This window comes from Colossoma macropomum, unplaced genomic scaffold, assembly GCF_904425465.1.
Source record: "Colossoma macropomum unplaced genomic scaffold, Colossoma_macropomum, whole genome shotgun sequence".
NCBI lineage: Eukaryota > Metazoa > Chordata > Actinopteri > Characiformes > Serrasalmidae > Colossoma > Colossoma macropomum.
In genome coordinates this window covers 24,829,512-24,847,268 of record NW_023494805.1, presented here as the reverse complement: position 1 = coordinate 24,847,268, position 17,757 = coordinate 24,829,512, and the positions used below count along the sequence as shown (strand labels likewise).

At 38.0% G+C, this 17,757-nt stretch overlaps 1 protein-coding gene across 3 annotated transcripts in view; it reads left to right on the top strand.

Annotated features, from left to right (window-relative positions):
• Positions 1–17,757, top strand: part of adam19a (ADAM metallopeptidase domain 19a) — a 95,365-nt gene that overhangs the window by 43,132 nt on the left and 34,476 nt on the right. For all 3 annotated transcript variants that reach the window (XM_036596592.1, XM_036596594.1, XM_036596593.1), the window contains exons 4-5: positions 8,670–8,745; positions 16,078–16,154. In XM_036596592.1, the coding sequence (XP_036452485.1) occupies positions 8,670–8,745; positions 16,078–16,154 (153 nt within the window). The remainder of the gene's footprint in view (positions 1–8,669; positions 8,746–16,077; positions 16,155–17,757) is intronic.

The window sequence follows — 17,757 nt, the reverse complement described above, 5'->3', positions numbered from 1 at the left end:
TAGATCAGAATTTCATCTTTTGTTTTCTGATATTTACATCTAGATGTGTTAAACAACTTAGAATATATATATTAGCTTTTGTTACAGCCATTTTTCAACTGAACAAAAATATTGGAACATGTGACTGACAGGGGTTTCTTGTTGCCAAAGTGTGCCCTGTTAAATTTATTGTTTAAACAATAATAGCTCTGAATGTTGACTCTTGGTTTGAGCCCTGGGTTTCACCTTTGAAGATTGGATTTGTTGTTAAAAATGAGAAACCAACATGAAGACTGAGAGAAGAAATACAGAGACCATACCACAAGATGCAAACTGCACATCAGCAGTAAGAATCTGAAGGCCAGATTGGAATTCACAAAGAAATGCTAATGGATGGATGCTACTGATGTTATATTAGCCTTGTAACTAAAAAACTAAAGAAACAAACCTTAGACACCAAAAAATATTACTGATTGACTGAAGGGAAAAACTTTTTTATTTTACCAGAACCCCATAGCTGATGCTTGCTACCGTTACTAATAAAAGTAACCACACCTCCTATGTGGTGAGCCGTTAAAACTGGGTTGTGGTGCACCGGCGGTAGTAGATGTGTGGTGAACATGAGTTTCATTTTCTATTCACACCCACATAGATTTCCTGCTTACACCTGTTTTGTTGCTAAGCAAAAAGGAAATGCAGCCATTTTCAGTACTTTGTAAGGCATAGTGGCAGGCCTTGTTATTGCATTATGAACTGCTTTTGTATGTAGCCCTCCACAAATAGCAAAACAGGAGAGAGATGAATGACGTTTTTTGCCCACTCCAGTACATCTCACTCCAGCCTGGCATTTCCTGTTTACCGTGCCACACACACACTGGCTTTATTAGGTGCGGTAAACAGAAGGAGAAGGGAAGGTGGACTGAGCTGTGCTTTCATACTCCGCACTAAAGAAAGATGGTCTGGGCTCTCTCAGGGCATCCATTCATTTGGAGGAAGTAAACCGTTTCAAATGAGGGTGGTGAGTAATTTCCACATACTGCTGATTAATAAAGTGCACCTGTTTTAATTCTGGCAGAGAGATACGCACACACTCTCACACACACACTCTCACACACACTCTTACACACACAGTCCCACACACAAAACTGTCCTAGAATCTTCTGTGCAGCTGCACATAAACAAAGACATTAATCTACAAAGCCCACTGGACAGCTCTTCCAGACTCAAAATAGCGTTCAAAATAGCGCTGTAGAATACACACACACACACACACACACACACACACACACACACACACTTTCAGTATCTTATTTTCTCTACTCAGTCTCTTGATTTCTGTAACTGTATGCTTTCTTACCAAGGCACCACCCTAGCTCGCTCGCTCTCTCTCTCTCTCTCTCTCTCTCTCTGATCATCAATGCAGAACACTAAATTAAATTATTTAGCGGATTATGAGTAAAGAAAAAGAGTGAAAGAAGTTACAATAAGTGATAATCAATAAGAACAACAATGACAACAATCACAATAATAATAATAATAATAATAATAATTATCTCTCGTCTTTTTTTCTTTCCTTTTTTGTTTTTTCTTTTTCTGTCTCTATATTCTCTTCCTCTTTTTTCTCTCTGGTCTCTGTCTGGTTTTCTCTCTTCTCACTCTCTTTCTTTCTCTTTCTCTTTATCTCTCTCTCTCTCTCTCCCTCTCTCTCTCTCTCCTAGGCCCAACTTCATGCCCCCAAGATAAATTGATTGACACTTTCTCTCCTTTCGGCCTCTCTCCCCGTCTCTCTCTTTATTCCCTCTTTCACTATCTCTCTCCTTCACTATTTAACATGCCCCTAGCTGGACTGATCATCATCATCATTAGCAGGAGGAGCAGATTACAGCACAAACACTCTCCCCCACACACACATACACATGCTCTTACAGAGAGCAGCGTCCGGTTAAGAAGTGTCGCGTGGCTCGGGCCTGCTCATTAAAAGGAATTACATCAGCTGAGCAGAGTTTAATTCCAAAGAAGCCACTATCTCCTCCTGCCCAGCGCTCATATGCTGAAATATTGAGCTCCAGGCTTGGCGCGGAATACTTTTAGCCCCATTAAAGCACAAGTGCAACCAGAGACACTACTTGCCATTCCACATGGATAGAGCAGAGGTGTCTAACCTGCAAAGCATGATCCAACGCAGCTGTGTCACAACAGTTAGCCGATAACAGTGATCTGAATGTAAATACAGTGTGAGGATAATTTGAATGTTGAATGTAAATGTGTTTTTGGGTTGGATTTATCAAAGGGACAAATTATGGCCATATAGTCTTTGGTGGCTCTAAAAAAAGACCAATTAAGCATAATACATGAAATATATGTAGCAATACCTTCCTCAACAGATCCTTTGTTTACCTAACACATTTAATAGATGCACCAAGTGCCACTTAGAATTCTTGTATTTGTTTTCACAAGCGAGTACATTTTGTTCTATATGTACCATATGATACATCAAACATGCATTTGAATTTAAACATGGAGTATTAACTGAAAATAAAGAAATAAATAAAGAACTTACTCAGTTGTTAACTTGTTGATGTGGTAGTTGCAGAGCAGCTCTATAATTTATTCATTTTTAGCATTTTCCATATACTGTATTTACAATAACTGTTTTATCAAAGGCCTTTGCTGATTAAATTTATTGTGGGCTGTTAGGATGCTGTTTTGTGTCTTAAAGAATGGTGATTGATAGATAAATAAATACCAATATAACAGACAAATACTTGAATATTCAAATTATTCAGCCCAGCCCAGCTGGTTAATGCTATTAACCTACTGAAGTGTTATAATTACTTTCTGTTTTGAATCATTTGGAGACTTCTGTACTGTAAAACGCTCCTCTGGTGTTGATCTGGGAGCAGGCTGGCTCTTTCACTTTGAGGCCCATGAAAAATGTGACTATTTCTGCTATGTAATCTACTCCTTTCCGTTAATGATGTGATTTCTCAGCAATGCTATTATATGTATTTAATATGTAAAAATGTGATCTAACAAAGCCATAAATGTGTACATTTATATTTAGTTTGGAAAAAAAGCCATACATCAGTCATGTTTCATCATTAATCTGAATAAGTGAATCAGTAATAAGTGCTTATGGATCCATTTGTAAAAGCACTCTGAAAAAATCCAGTGTATCCAACTATAAAGGAAACCTCATGCATCTTTTGTACAGTGATAGAAAACACTGTAGCACACAGAAAGCTCTGATTACATATGCTGATCTTTTTTACTACGGGCACTGTGGACATGCATGTGCCATAACCCCTGTGGTGGCAAATTTACACGAGTTAAAGAGGCCATCGCCGAAGTCAGTGAGTCGCCAGTGAGACATTCGCTTTGATAGGATTAAGTACAGGATTGGCAGAGAAGAAGCTGAACCTAAATCAGCAGGAACGCCACAGGAGAGCGTATGTGGCCAGAAAGCAGTGCGTGATAGTGCGCTCTACACAATTTAAAGTGCTTTGATGCTCTCAGCAGCAGAGGGCTTGTTGTTGCTATTATCTGTCTTCCCTCTGGTTGTGTTTGGAGAGCACATAGCTGTTTACCCACATGCCTTTGGGAGCTGCCGCTCTCTCCGCGCTAAGCCTGGGCTAATTGGAGGAGCTAATCAGAGGCTTTCTTAGACCAGGGTGTTGCTGGGCTTTTGTGCAGCTGAGAGCAGGTGAAACTGTGGGGCGGTCCCCTTGTTCTGCTGCTGGAATAACACACTGGGAGCACTGCCCACTGACCTTTAAAAGAAGTACTTGACAAGTTAACCCATTGAAGGAAAAGTTCACTGAAAAATCAACTACTCTAGCTGATGTAAGCTAAGTCCAGAAACAATGAAACTCTTTTTGTCAGACAAATAACATGTTGGCACATTATCCACTGAAGAGAAAATAGCTCCTGTAGCCCTCATCAGTATCCGACATGACACCAGTTTCTTCTGTTAGCTCAATAGCTTGTCTGAAGAGGCATTCTCTGTTACTCATTCAATGTGAAAACCTACCAATTTCCCTTGACTGTTTTTGAATAATAAAACATTTTCCAGTATATTCCTCTGCATGGTGCTATATTGTTGTCCAACACCAGTGCATTCTAATGCAGTCCATTACTTTTTTCGCAGGGGTTGGGGGTAGGGGTTGGTGGGATTGTGGAGGCATTGTCATTCCTTACCTGCAGTTTACTAGATATCTATTTATGAACTCTTAAAGATGCTCAAATATCAAAATTAGTTGGAATGCACATCCCTAGCCACTATTCTATAGGCTAATAAACATAACCAAGCTACAATTAGTGCAATTCACCCTGGTCATCGAACAAAATCGTAAAGTAAACAGTGATTCTATCTGAATACCAGACACAAGTTGTTACCCTCTCAGTCAGAGAAAAGAACCCAAACTGAGGTACGGTATCTAGATACCCTGCTACCTTGCTAACTTTAGCTTTTAGCTTGTTATCCTTTTCATCTAATGATTCATTTCAGTAATCCATTCTCTCCATTGTAATGAAGATTTGAGGACAGTTACCACTGTTATGTGGATATTTAGGATATTTAGCTTCCTACACTCTGAAAAAAGTTCCCACGAAAGGTTCTTTGAAAGATGCCATAAAAGAACCATTTTTGGATCCATGAAGAACCATCCTTGAGAAAAGAGTTTGTGAGTTGTGAAGAACCTTTTATTGTATAATGTAAATGTTATTTACCAATTTAAGGATTTTTCCTAAAACATTTACTTTATGTGGGGGTTCTTTAAACTATAAAAGGCTTGTTCACATCCACACTCATTTGCAAACATGTTTTTCAAAAGAACTATTTATTGAAAGGTTCTTTAGGGGACCATAAATAGTTTTTCTAGGGCAACGCACAAAGAACCCTTTTTTGCACCTTTGCACCATTTTCAAGAGTGTGTCAGGAATATTAGCTATCTGCTTTCTTTCTGTATTCACCAGCTAATGAGAAAAAACAACAGTTTAAAACAACCTGCCCTCAAAATTCCAACCCACCTTCTAGATACATCGTCAGAAAGGTTTCTTTGCTTTACTTGTTAGATATTATTTTAACTGTAAGTTAAAATGCAAAACTAAAGAAGCAAACTTCAGACACTAAACACATCTTGTCACAACACAAACGCCTTGACCGATTTATGTTTCTGAATTTTACCTTTATGTCTTGGTGTTGTTCTATTTATTAATTAATATATTTGTTTATTAAGGCTTTTTTTGTTTCTTATTGTTAAAAAGAGTTCCTACTTTAAATATAATGTTAGTTTTGTACGTTCAGGTCTTTTGCTTTAACCTTTTGTTCTAAATTATTTTTAATCTTTCTCTATAAACTCTTGTAAAAGAGGGGTTGTTTCCTGAGTATAAAGGTTAAATGAACAAATGAATGAAATCGAAAAACAGCATTCTGTGGTTCAAAATGTCACAGACCTCCACTCCTCATGAACTTCATGCCTTCACACTAACACACACACATCAGTCTCCCAAATCACAGTGGCAGTCTGCATTGACATCGCAGCTCGGCGACGAAGCATTATTTTGCGTTTGCTGAGTGCTAAAGGTCATGTTGTCTGGTGATTGCTACAGTCATATTGGGAGATTTATTTCAGTCCTCTCTACATTTCTGACAGCTTCAGACTTCTATTCATTGTCCTGTGTCATATGATTTCACACTCTGTCGTTTTGGTGTCGTTTTCATGTTTTATTTTCCAGTGTTTCGAAGGTTTGAAAGCTGCAGTGCAATTTCATACAACCGAATATTGGATTTAAACCTGCTGTGAATGTAAACCTGCTGTGTATGAAAGCGCTGGTCACGGATACAGCATGTATTAGGAAATGGCAATTCTCTCTTCTTGTTCTCTACACACACACATAGATAGATTTTCTATTCACATATAGTTGTTTACTATTAGTTGTCGCTCAGTTATTGCAGGAAGTCCTGCAATGTATAATTTATTTTCCATTAAGATCGGCACTGGCGGGTAATGACTAGTGCACAGGGGTGATATGTCAACGGTTGTGCTTCAGTCTCTACCAGCTGCACTTATGATGCCTATTTATTTGTGGCTGTGGTGGGGAATTGGGCATCATGCAAATGCAGCACTATTTTAGCCAAAAAGCCATCTATCACCCCCACCGCCATGTCCAGCAATCCGAGCCAAGAGATTGCAATTACAACAGCTTGAGCTTGATGCTCCACTGCCACATATGTTATAGCATAGGGGTGTGTGTGTGTCTTTGTGCATGGGTGTTTGTGTGTATTGGTGAGGGGGGAGTGGGCTTAATGTCATTACGTCTGCATGTACGCATTGATGTCCACTCTACAGTGTTTCTGTTTGTGTGTATGTAGCCATATATTTAGCTCAGTTTGGGGACCGATAATCCTATTATGAGAAAAATCATGGTCTTTTTGTCACCATGTGGACTGGGCTGGTTAAAAAAGGAAAATAAAGGGCTGATATTCGAAAAACATAAATGTTGACTCGCAACTCAACTCACTATTAACTAACTCATGAATTGACTCGAGACTTATAGCTCAGCACTGTAACTCGCTCAGTGTCATGCCTCTCTCCGGCCTCTCTGAAACTATGGCCAATGGGCCGCCCAGGATTCCAATTCCCAGAACTCCTTGCCGCATCACATGACTCTGGAGTCTCACCGATCCACCTGTCAGTGCTCCTCATCTCCGGACTACTGATTACACTCACACCTGTTCCTTGTTTACTTTGTTAGTTTAGTATATAAGCCCAGGTTTATAGCTTAGGTTCCTTGCAAAGTATTGTCACATGTATGTGCATACTGAGTGCTGCACTTGTGTTTCTGACTGCTATCCTGTGTATGACCCGTTTTCTGTTTATTAACTCGATTCTAGCTATACCCTTTTGCTCTGTTTTGGTTTTCTGATTTTCGGCTGTCTGCTTCTGTTTACCAACTGTGATTTTGGACAACCTCTTTGGTATTAAAGTTCTTAACTAAAGCCTCTGCTGTGAGCGTCTGGTTCCGTCTGCCACCGTTACAATCAGTGGCTTGATATTTGCTACATTCAGTGGATGGGTAGCAATGCTTATGGTGCAGTTTAAGATAGATGTCAGTTTAGCAACAGAACCTAAGCTATCAGTTACCTATTGCCAGAAAATCCTACCAGCAGTGTGACTTTCCAACACATTTATACAGTATAATCTGAACTAATCATAAGAATAAGAAATACTACTACTCATAAGAAATATTAACCTATGAAAATACTTGAATTACTGGACTGTTCCACTGTGTCCAGGAATTAAATAATGTTTTTTCCTGGACAGGCAGCCAAAAACCTGGACAATACAGGGAAATTCTGGATGGGTAACAACCCTCAGAAACAACATGAACAAAATAAATTCAATTAGGGCCACCAACCTTAGTGTGGTAAAGGAATAAAACATTTGACATTTAGTATAAGTTTCTTTTGTACAATGCCATCCCTCCAGCTAATATCGAGTCTAAACTAAATTTCTGTCCTTAAGACTCGTGACTTGACTTGCATGAAGAATCATAATGCTTATATGTATGTGTCGAAAATATTTTGTAATATGTGTTGGGGGGCTTTGTCATGTATATGTATGTGTTTATATCCATTCTACAACATATTGTTGCTTTATTTTTATTTTCTACATCATTTGGAGACCAGCTGTGCTGTAAATTATGGGAAAAATTCATAATGAATGGACCAATAGAAACACTCCAAAAAATGCTTGGAATAAAATCTCTTTACATGAGCTGACATTAAAAGTAAAGAATGTTTTTGCCTTCACCTGTAAAGTTTTGATTTTGGAGATGCTTGTATTATGTTGGCTGATATGTGTGCTTGCCTGTGTGTGTATAGGAGAGAGAGAGAGAGAGAGGAGAGAGCGAGGTGAAGAATAAATGTGGTGATTAGGCTGCAGAGCAGATCCTCACATTTTCCACTCCGTCTCCCTCTAATCATAGCCTCTCTCTGACAGGATCACGGCCGTCTCTCTCTTTTTCTCCCCTCATTCTGAAGCCTGAGCACCACACCACTGTACTGTAGCTTGGGCCATTCTCTTCTTATCATGCTTGTGTTTTGTGAAAGCATGATGAGAAAGATTTCACTTCTAAAGTGGAGGATTGATGGAATAGAGGAGAAGTGGTGGCGGCTGGGATCAGCATGCTCTCTGATCAGGGAACGCTCTGCTTTGAAGCTCGGGGAGCTTCTAAAGGGGGGAAGGAAAGTGTTTTGTAGATCGGTTTCACATCTGAATGTAGAGCAAGTATTAGTCAGAAAGGTGCAAGAGCACAACGCCCATTCTTCATCTTACTGGACCGTCCAGTTGCTGTTGTTCATGGCCGTCCTTCTCGTAACATGATGAATTTGGCTGAGGAGAAGGTAGAATATTGTGGCCAGGCAAAACATCTTATCGTTGCAACAAAAGGTTTTGATCAAAATCACATGGTTTGCCAAGACCGTGGCTCTCTGCTATAGAAGAAATATGTTCAAGAAGATTGTGAGCGATAAGGCTGTTTGACCAGAAAAATATTCTGGGCTGTTTTCAGTGTGAATGTTTTCATGAGTAAAAATTAAAGTAAACAGTTGTCTTTGTTTATTTCTGTGTGTGTGTGTGTGTGTGTGTGTGTGTGTGTGTGTGTGTGTGTGTGTGTGTGTATGTTAGGGAACTTCTGGGAAAAGACTTCACTGCAACTCACTATGAAGACGGCCAGCCTGTAACCCACACAGCCAATCACTCTGTAAGCAAAGATTTATGCTCTCTCTTTTTCTCTTTCTTTATCACTCCCTCTAGGGTGCAAATTACAGAGGGTTTGAGAGGATTCTAACCTCTTAATTAAGACATTAACCCCACCGAAAGAATAAAAGAGAATAGAAAAATACAGCAAACACTGTAAAAATGGGTTAACTGCCTTGTGAATTCTTTTGCCACATCAATTTTTGTGTAGCGTGCTGCTTCGATATATGATAGTGGACTTCTTGCTAGCTAGACATTAGATCGGTACCATAAGCATATTTTTATACGTGTACACACACACACACACACACATTTATATATATATATAGTGATGCCCCAATACTGACACCATATTGTTATCAGCACCTATACTGGCACTTAATCGCAGTATCGGTATGGACGATGGAGATACCGATACCTATGACCGACACCAACTAGTGTCCACTAGACTCTGTCGGTGAGCTGTATCATTCAGCAGCGGGGTCTCGCGGCCCATTGCTTCGACGAAGCCATAAAAAACACAGAGTCGCTGCTACTGACACCATGAACGACGGTGACATTTACTGAACTCCAGCAGAATCTGCCACTCAGAGATGTAGGGATTAAACAAGACGCACATATGAGACAAAGAACTTGAAAAATTTGGATGCAGAACAATGTGTAGCACCGTTTTTGGCAAGCCAGAGAACCTGCTGTGTACTTATGTGTACACACCACAGGTTTAACTATAAATTGTATAGTTCTCTTTTCAACTATTTTGCACAATAAAGATATTTTCATTTACTTATTTACTAATTATATAATAGTAAATGCTGAATATATATAGTAAATAAACAAAAAAAGGTTTTCTAAAGCAGCTAATATATATAATTCTGCAGTAAATGCCATTTGCATCAAGTATATATAATCCAACAAGTAAATGCCATTTAGTCAAGCTAAGTATATTCCATTTGGGACAAAGAACATAGATTTTACCAAAATAAAATATTTTAAAAATGTAATTGTAAATATCAGGACTTATAGGTTAGTTAGGTTAGATAGAGTTAGCTTCGGTGTCAGCACTCGGTATCGGCATATATTTAAGGATCATCTCTCTCTCTCTCATTTCAACAAGATGGTGATCCCAAACATACAGCCAAAAGAATTCAAGAATCTTTTCTAAAAAAAGGAAAGGATGTTTGACAGACCTAGGCAATCTCCTGACGGAAAATGTATAGAGATTTTTGAAATTGCGAGTCCAACAAAGGTACATTTGTAACCTCAGGGAACTGAAGGTGGTTTGCTTAGGGGAACGGGCCAAATTTGAAGTACAATGCTGCCAAAAAGCTAATTGCTTCTTACTGTAGATGACATACAAAGTCAAAATACATTATGTGTGTAAATTTCAGCATTTGTATGTGCTCTGAAAAATAACAGAAACAGAAGTGTCTGAATACTTGTTTCCCCAACTGTATGTTTGCTATATCAAAAATTACACTGAATCAAGGCACCACTGTATCGTAACAAATCAAATTCTGAATTTTGTGAATAGTGACACCCCTACTGTCTATCTCCCAAGCTAGCTGTAAAAACTACAATGAGTTTTGTATTCCATAATTGCTCTCTAAGAACTGTCTGCGTCAAACTATCTGGCTAGAATATCAGTAACTAAAGAGAATAAATTAAAATGAATATTGTTGGGGAAAAGGCAATGTATGTCATTGTATAATTCACCCTCTGTCTCTCTCTATCTCACTATTTCTCTCTCTGCATTTATCTTTCTGTTCCATTTGTCATTAATGTTTCTGTTCTGACTCTCGTCTGCTCTCCCTTCTCCCTCCCAAGGGCATCATTCTCACATAAGCCACATGTTCTCATGACCGTATAGTTGAAAGACAGCAGAGCTGCTCATAAACTGATAGCACATGCTCTTCACTCACATACGCTCTCACATTTAGCCATGAACACTAAATACCATCGAGGGCAACCCATTCTGCTGAGAACATTCTTTTTGCTATTGTTGAAAGCTTCAAAACACGCAGTTCAAAGTCACAGCAGACTTTTTGTTGGCCCTTTTTTTCACAATATTTTTTTGCTGCCGACTGCAGTTTTATTTGGGCCATTTTATTGCACACTCTTGCAGAAAGGTGTGAAGAGTTGTCACCTGTGTTCTTGTTGTACAACAGTGAGGTGTGAGCTGCCAGGTTCAATTAAGATGAGAAAATGATGCACCGTAGAGTGTGTAACACATCCTGCACACATCTGGCCTTGATGCCCTTGCAAGGTGCATTTTTTCGGTCTGTGTATGCGAATAAATATCATGCGAATAAATAGGATGTGGCTTCAGATTTTTTTTGCACACAAAATTTTGAAGAGCAAGGTTTCATGAATAAAACCCTCCCACCATTTTCAACCATTTTCAAGAGAAAATAAGTTCTATTCTAAGAAAGTGGAATAGAGTGCATGTCTTGTTCGCTTTAAACAGTTCTTCAGCAGTTTTCAGGATGACAGCAAATTGCCATGATCCACATATTTATGACCAGTATGTTCAAGATGGAACATTGTTCGTTTCTGGGAGTGATCAGATTGCCTGTCACTAAGCAAGGAGACATAACTTAATAAAATCAAAACAAAGACAAAAACGATGAAGTGCTGGGTGCAAGTATAAAAAGCTAACAAGAAATTACAGTAAATGTTTTAAAATCAAAATTTTACACACACACACATATATATATATATATATATATATATATATGTATATATATATATATATATATATATATGTGTGTGTGTGTGTGTGTGTGTAGTTTTGTCCTTTTGTTTGATACTTGAGGTAAAAAAAAATCCATATTATGAAACAAATAGATTTGATTCCAGAGTCTAAGCTGCGTATGAAGTGGTAAAAAAAGCAATGACTTGGTTGTCTGAAAATTTGAGTTCATTAAACTTACAACGCAAATTATTGTGCTGAGAACTTACTGTTACAAGGGAACTCAACATTTTAAGGCTCCACTTTTTTACATTAAAACATCAAACCATTTATTACTGTGCGAGACTGCACACATCAACTTAATTATGCTTTAAACTTATTATATACCATTGTGCTGCTGGATTATCTTTTGCCTGTGAAACTGAAAACTAATAAATAATGAAAATAATAAATAAATTGGGACAAAATAGCAATACACATCAATACCTTTACTATTTAAACAGCATTTCAAAGTAACATTCAGATAAAGTACATTCAGAATATATAGGACAGTTTCTATTTGTGGCCTTTACATTTGAGTTTCACATCAAAACAAAAGACAGTTGTCATGTAAAAATGTAACTTTTATACCATCTTTCATATCTGAGCTAGCAGTTGCTTATAGATGCTTATGATTTGTTCACTCTCTTTAGTATTTGGAGCTTTGAAGCAGATCCTTGAGCATACACAGCACCTGCTTTGTAGTTTCAGGTCTTTTTTAGCAGAATGGGCTGTTATCTAGTGTCTGCATCTTTGAGTCACACTGGCTAAAAGAATTTTTTTTTTTTCTGTTTGTACTCAATGAGTGTATTTCCTTTTTTCTCTTTGTCTTCTTGTGTGTCTTCTATGCTAACTGATATTAATATTGTTAAAATAACCCCTACCCACATGTGCACATGCATTCATACCTATTCAGGGATAAGGACTGGTTGTATTTTTCAGTGTCAATGAAAAAGTAATACGTTAGAGGAAATCAAATGAATGTGAGTCGTGCCGTTGGCAAATCACACTGTCATCACACAGAGCCACACATTATTAGAACTCAATTTTATATGTCAGGCCTGGATATTAAAGCCAATTCAGATTTATTCTAATTCGCTGGCATAAAGCAAGTCGGTAATTAGACGATGCATGGCTGTGAAAATGTTAACGTGCTTGTGGACAGAGAGGAAATGTGTGGCCTTTGGCCAGTAGTCATTATTTCATATTGAATGTCTTCCGAGCACTACTCTCTGTCTCTTTATTAGGAAACATCTGCTTCAGCTGTTAAAGGGGAGGCTAAGCAGGAACTGCAGCTGTTAATTTCAGTCATGTGGCTCTGTTATTGCACTGGCCTGAAGACACTGCCCTCCTTTTTTAAAAGGGCTTGGTCTGGTGTTTTGTAAGAGGAACAATTATCCCCGTATAAAAACGTTTTTGATGTCTTGTTGCCAGTTTAGGTTGCGTTTGATTTGAATAAATCTGCATAGTGTCAGTGAGGTGACTCTAAAATGTGTAGGTGTAATGATATACAAAATCACAGCATATTAACACATTAACATATTAACGTTGCCCTCAGCAAGTGAAATGCTTAGTTAGGACAGCAGTGTTAAAAAATCACTGGCTCAGTCGGGCAAGCAAACAAGCTGACGTTTTTGGGGACAAACTATTCAGGGAACAACTTGATGTTGCTTTCATTCACTTTTATGTCCAAACACCCTCGCACCATGGAAAAAATAGTTTAATCCAGTTGTGCATCAAATTAAATCTAGCAATCTCATTTTACTTTTTGTTGGTGAAACACACACACATAAATAAAGGTAAAATTTATATTTGTATATAATTATATAATGTAAACTGTAGATATTTATGATTATAAATACAATAATGATAATAATAACCAATAGCTTTTATTTTAAGAATTACAAAAAATTATTCAGAACAGTATAACCTCTTTACGGAACAGTAAACTTTCAGCTCACTTGCCCAATCAGGCAAGTTGGGGAAAACTTGAACTGGTGTATTGGTGTTTTTTTTGTTTGATTGTTTGTATTTTGTGTTTGTTTGTTTTTTCCACCGTAAGAAGAAAAAAAATGGCAAAGATATATACAGTCATGGGCAAAAGTTCTAAGTGACTTTTACATACCACTGTACACACACATATATAGAAATATAGGTCATTTAATTTTTGGGTGAAGTCCAACAGCCAAAACAAGACTGCAGCACTTGGTAAAAGTCTAATGTCACTGTCAGATCAAAACTGTTTTTAACGTTATTTTAAAAGTCCCAGTCCCCTTCACATTGTGCAGATATTTCATTATGCAGAGACAAATAGAAATGGTCCACAATCACTCAATCAAATCCTGTCACATGAAAAGTTAAAAACATATATTTTCCTTCTCCAATAAAGTTACCATTTTGGAGATATGATGTTTTGTTGCGACAGCAGTGATAATTAACATGTAATTTCATGTGCATGTTCAAGTACATGTAATTTACTTGGAAGACAGAAATTTCATTGTGAGAGTATAAATGGTTTGGGGTGCAGCGCAGAGGAGCAACCGCCATATCTAAAAAAAAAGGTTATATGTATCGTAGCACCCTCACTAACATGAGAAACAAATGAAGAGATTGTGAGACAAACATGACAGCTGTGGCCCCTGACAGTACCCTGTGTATCCAGAGTGTAACTCCAATCCACCAGCAAGTACTCATGCTGCGTACACTGCTTAGAATCCATGTCCTTTGTACTGGTAATACAGTGTGTGTATCTCTTCCTAAAAATCTCGAGGCATATCCCCGTGTTCAGTTTGGTCTGATTGGCAAATAGCTAATTTGACACTAATGTACAGCATTTACTGCATAATTTAGTTTCTGTTCAGATTGACTCCGCAGGCAAGAATGTAATGAAGACACAGTGAATTGGGGTTTAACTACATCATCATTTTAAGGCGTCTTAATTGATGTACTATTGGATTAGCAACCAGGGCCAAATATTGGTAGGTTTGCACAGCACCTTTAGACAGGGAAGTTGGAAGTTTTTCATAAAACCTCTCTGAATGTATTCTTTGCTGCTCTCTCTCTCTCTCTGTGCCTCACCACACATACACACACACACACACACACACAAACATACAATTCCCAGCTGTTCAGAGTCTGCAACCTTGTGGTTATAAATGTCAGGCACTTTACCACTGAAGTCTTATTGGAAAGCTCACAGGACTCGCTATCATTACGTTGTTTATTTTTAAGCCTGCTGTTGTGCAGGTTCTTCTTTTTGTTACACTGTTTTTAGTCCTAAGTGTTTTGGTGGTATGCACATATAACTAAAGCAGTTATAAGTGCTATATTGTTTCAATGGTTGTTATTGTTTAAAGGGGAATCGCACCAATTTTTCAAAATATCTATATAATTCAGTCATTCAGATGCAATTCTGAAAAAAAAATTCAGACTGGTTTGATCTGAAATTGATTGTGGTTGATTGTAGAGGAACTTACTGATTTTCTTTACAATAGTGGTGATAGGAACCAGAGGTTATGATGTCTACAACACAAACATCACAAATATAGCCAGTTTGCTATCCAAAACCACCAATAAACAAGTGTGTTCTGAGTTTGTATATGTGGATGACACAGTGAAGTAGTGGCAAATCAAAAAAATGATATTTAGGTTTGCATTAATCAAATGAATGAAACCAAAATTTCTGGGTACTCTACGATAAAATGTCTTACAAATGTGACAGCTTGTTTTGTTCTGTTTTCTTCTTTAAGTAACACCAAAGCAAGTCTCACATAGTGTATTTCTATCAGCAGTACAACAGGAATCTCACTGTTTTGTGGAATAAAATATGAAAATAGTGCTTGTATTCTAGTAAAATAGCTAAAGCAAAATCAGTATTTTTGTGTGACTCCCATATATACTGGTAGAAAAAGAACCCGTTTTATATGAAGCTTGCACCTTTAGAGACCTCCTAGGTATACATTAGTCTGGAACACTCCTGTTGGTGCAGTGGCGACTGAATAGCCAATGAGATACGCAGCAGTCTAGATTGTCAGCCAGTGTCTCCAGTGACAGCTGATTTGTGTGTCCGCTGCGCATGAGTGTCCCGCCTTGCTTCCTCTCTGTTCAAATAAATGAGCTAATTTCACGCTCCAATCGTTCGAAGGAGCTCTTTAAATAGCCAAAGACGCTCACGCACAATTTGGATCTGTTTCAGAAAAATTAAGTGGAGCAATTATTTTCCAAATGCTAGTAGAAGACTCGGGGGGAGTGATTATTATGAGGGCGTACCCAAAAGATGTCAAAGGTCGATAATAGCACACTTTTCTGTTCCAACTGAGACACCGTCAGCATGTCTGTTGATAAAAACAGGGTGGAAAATCCCGTTTTATTTATAAATATCACCACGAGAGCAGCTATTGATTAGACTGTTCCACCGGATTATTTTAGTTTCAAATGTCACCCCAGCTGAAAGGCTTCTGTTTTCTGTTTTCAAAAGAACATACTGGATCTAGACATGTAGCATTGATTTCTAGCCCTGCTGCCCCAACCTCAAGGCCTGGCTCACCAAACTCTCTCCTCATTTCTCTCTCTCTCTCTCTCTCTCTCTTTTTCTCTCTCTCCTTCTAGGACCATTGCTTCTATCATGGGCACGTTAGAGACCACTCCTCGTCCTGGGTTGCTCTGAGCACATGCTCTGGAGTAAGGTATGTCCTGGATGCTTCTACTAATTTGGTTCTCTTGGTTCCACACGAGGCCACAATGAGTTCAATTCATTTGTGTCTCATGAATTTCTGTGGTTGATGACACAAGCTAGTGGCAAGGAAAATGCATGAACTGCTGTTGTATTGCTGCTTTGTATTGCATTAGTGTCACAATAGTTGCATGATTGTTTACGAGTTATGTGCATGTATGTGTGCCTTGGGCCCAGTCACATGCAGTTTTCTGAAGAAAGCATCCGTTTTCACATACAAACACATGCACATAGTCATATCTTGTGAGGATGTGGGGTTACAAAAATGATTTCTATTCAACATTTTATATATTGCACTGTAATAAGTCCAGTTGCTCAGTATTCGACTGAATTTACCTCTCATTTTTTTAAGTAAAAGAGTTTAAAGTAGTATGTATGGTAAACTTTCAAAACATCCCCTTTACTTCACAGTCCATATAATCCAGATATAAAAATTAAGCTGCGAATACAGCCCATTTCGAATTAATTGTTTTTGTGATGTCATACATCCGTCTGCTAAGGCTACGACAATTTAGCCCTGCTATTCACGCTGAAGTTACAAGACTGTTTCAGCGCAGGCTGCTTTCTGAATGATACATAATACAGGGCAGCCAACCAGCTCTGTTGTATTTACTTATATCAGTCTCAAGGGCACAGTAACAAAAACAGCCAGTTTAATTCTACGGGATACAGAGAGTTTGGAAGAAAATCATGTAAGTAGTATTTATGACAGTAAGACAGCAAAATGCACAAAAATATAGGATATGGGCCCGTTAAGTAAGGACAATATCCACAATATACTTTGAAAAGCACATGATAAAATTTAGCACAAGAATGATAAAATATCGTCATATTGCCCACCACGATAATTTCCATAATCTATCAATTGGTTTATTACTAAAGGAATATTTGATTAATTAAGAAAAGAAAAGGTGTAGCTATGCTCTTTCAAGCACAAAACACATACCCTATAGTGTAAATCATATTTACAAAAAAGGGACTTTTATCAAAAGCATAACAACCGCTCTTCTGCATCGCTCTTGAAGGTGCTATTTTAATCAGCATAAAGGGGGGGGGAGAAATAATAAAGAAACATATTTTACCCTCTAATAATAAAACAAAGCTAAATCAGAATCAGATCTAATCAGTTCTAAAACAAAGATAAATGAATTAGCTTCCATATACACTATAAACAAACCTGATATTACTTACCACACAGACAGCTTGCACAGTCCTGAAGCTCATTACAGCAAAGAAGCGCATGAGGCTGGCATTTTCATGCAGATTCGTTCAGTGGTAATGGAGTAGCATCGTTTAGCCATGCAGTTTAGACGAACATCAAAATATAACTCTTTAATAATTCAGCCAGCATTGTTTATTTTTTATTCACCAATTGCTCAGTGAAAAGCAGAAAGTGACATTATTTTTGATTTGTGATTACAGTTTTAGCGTCTTAGTTATTCACCATACTGAGCTTCTGCTATGAATACAGAATGTTCTGTCCAAGTTATTCATGTATATCAGTTCTGCTGCTGAGCTAGGTGAGCAGGTACAGGTAACCGTCTTTTAGATGATGT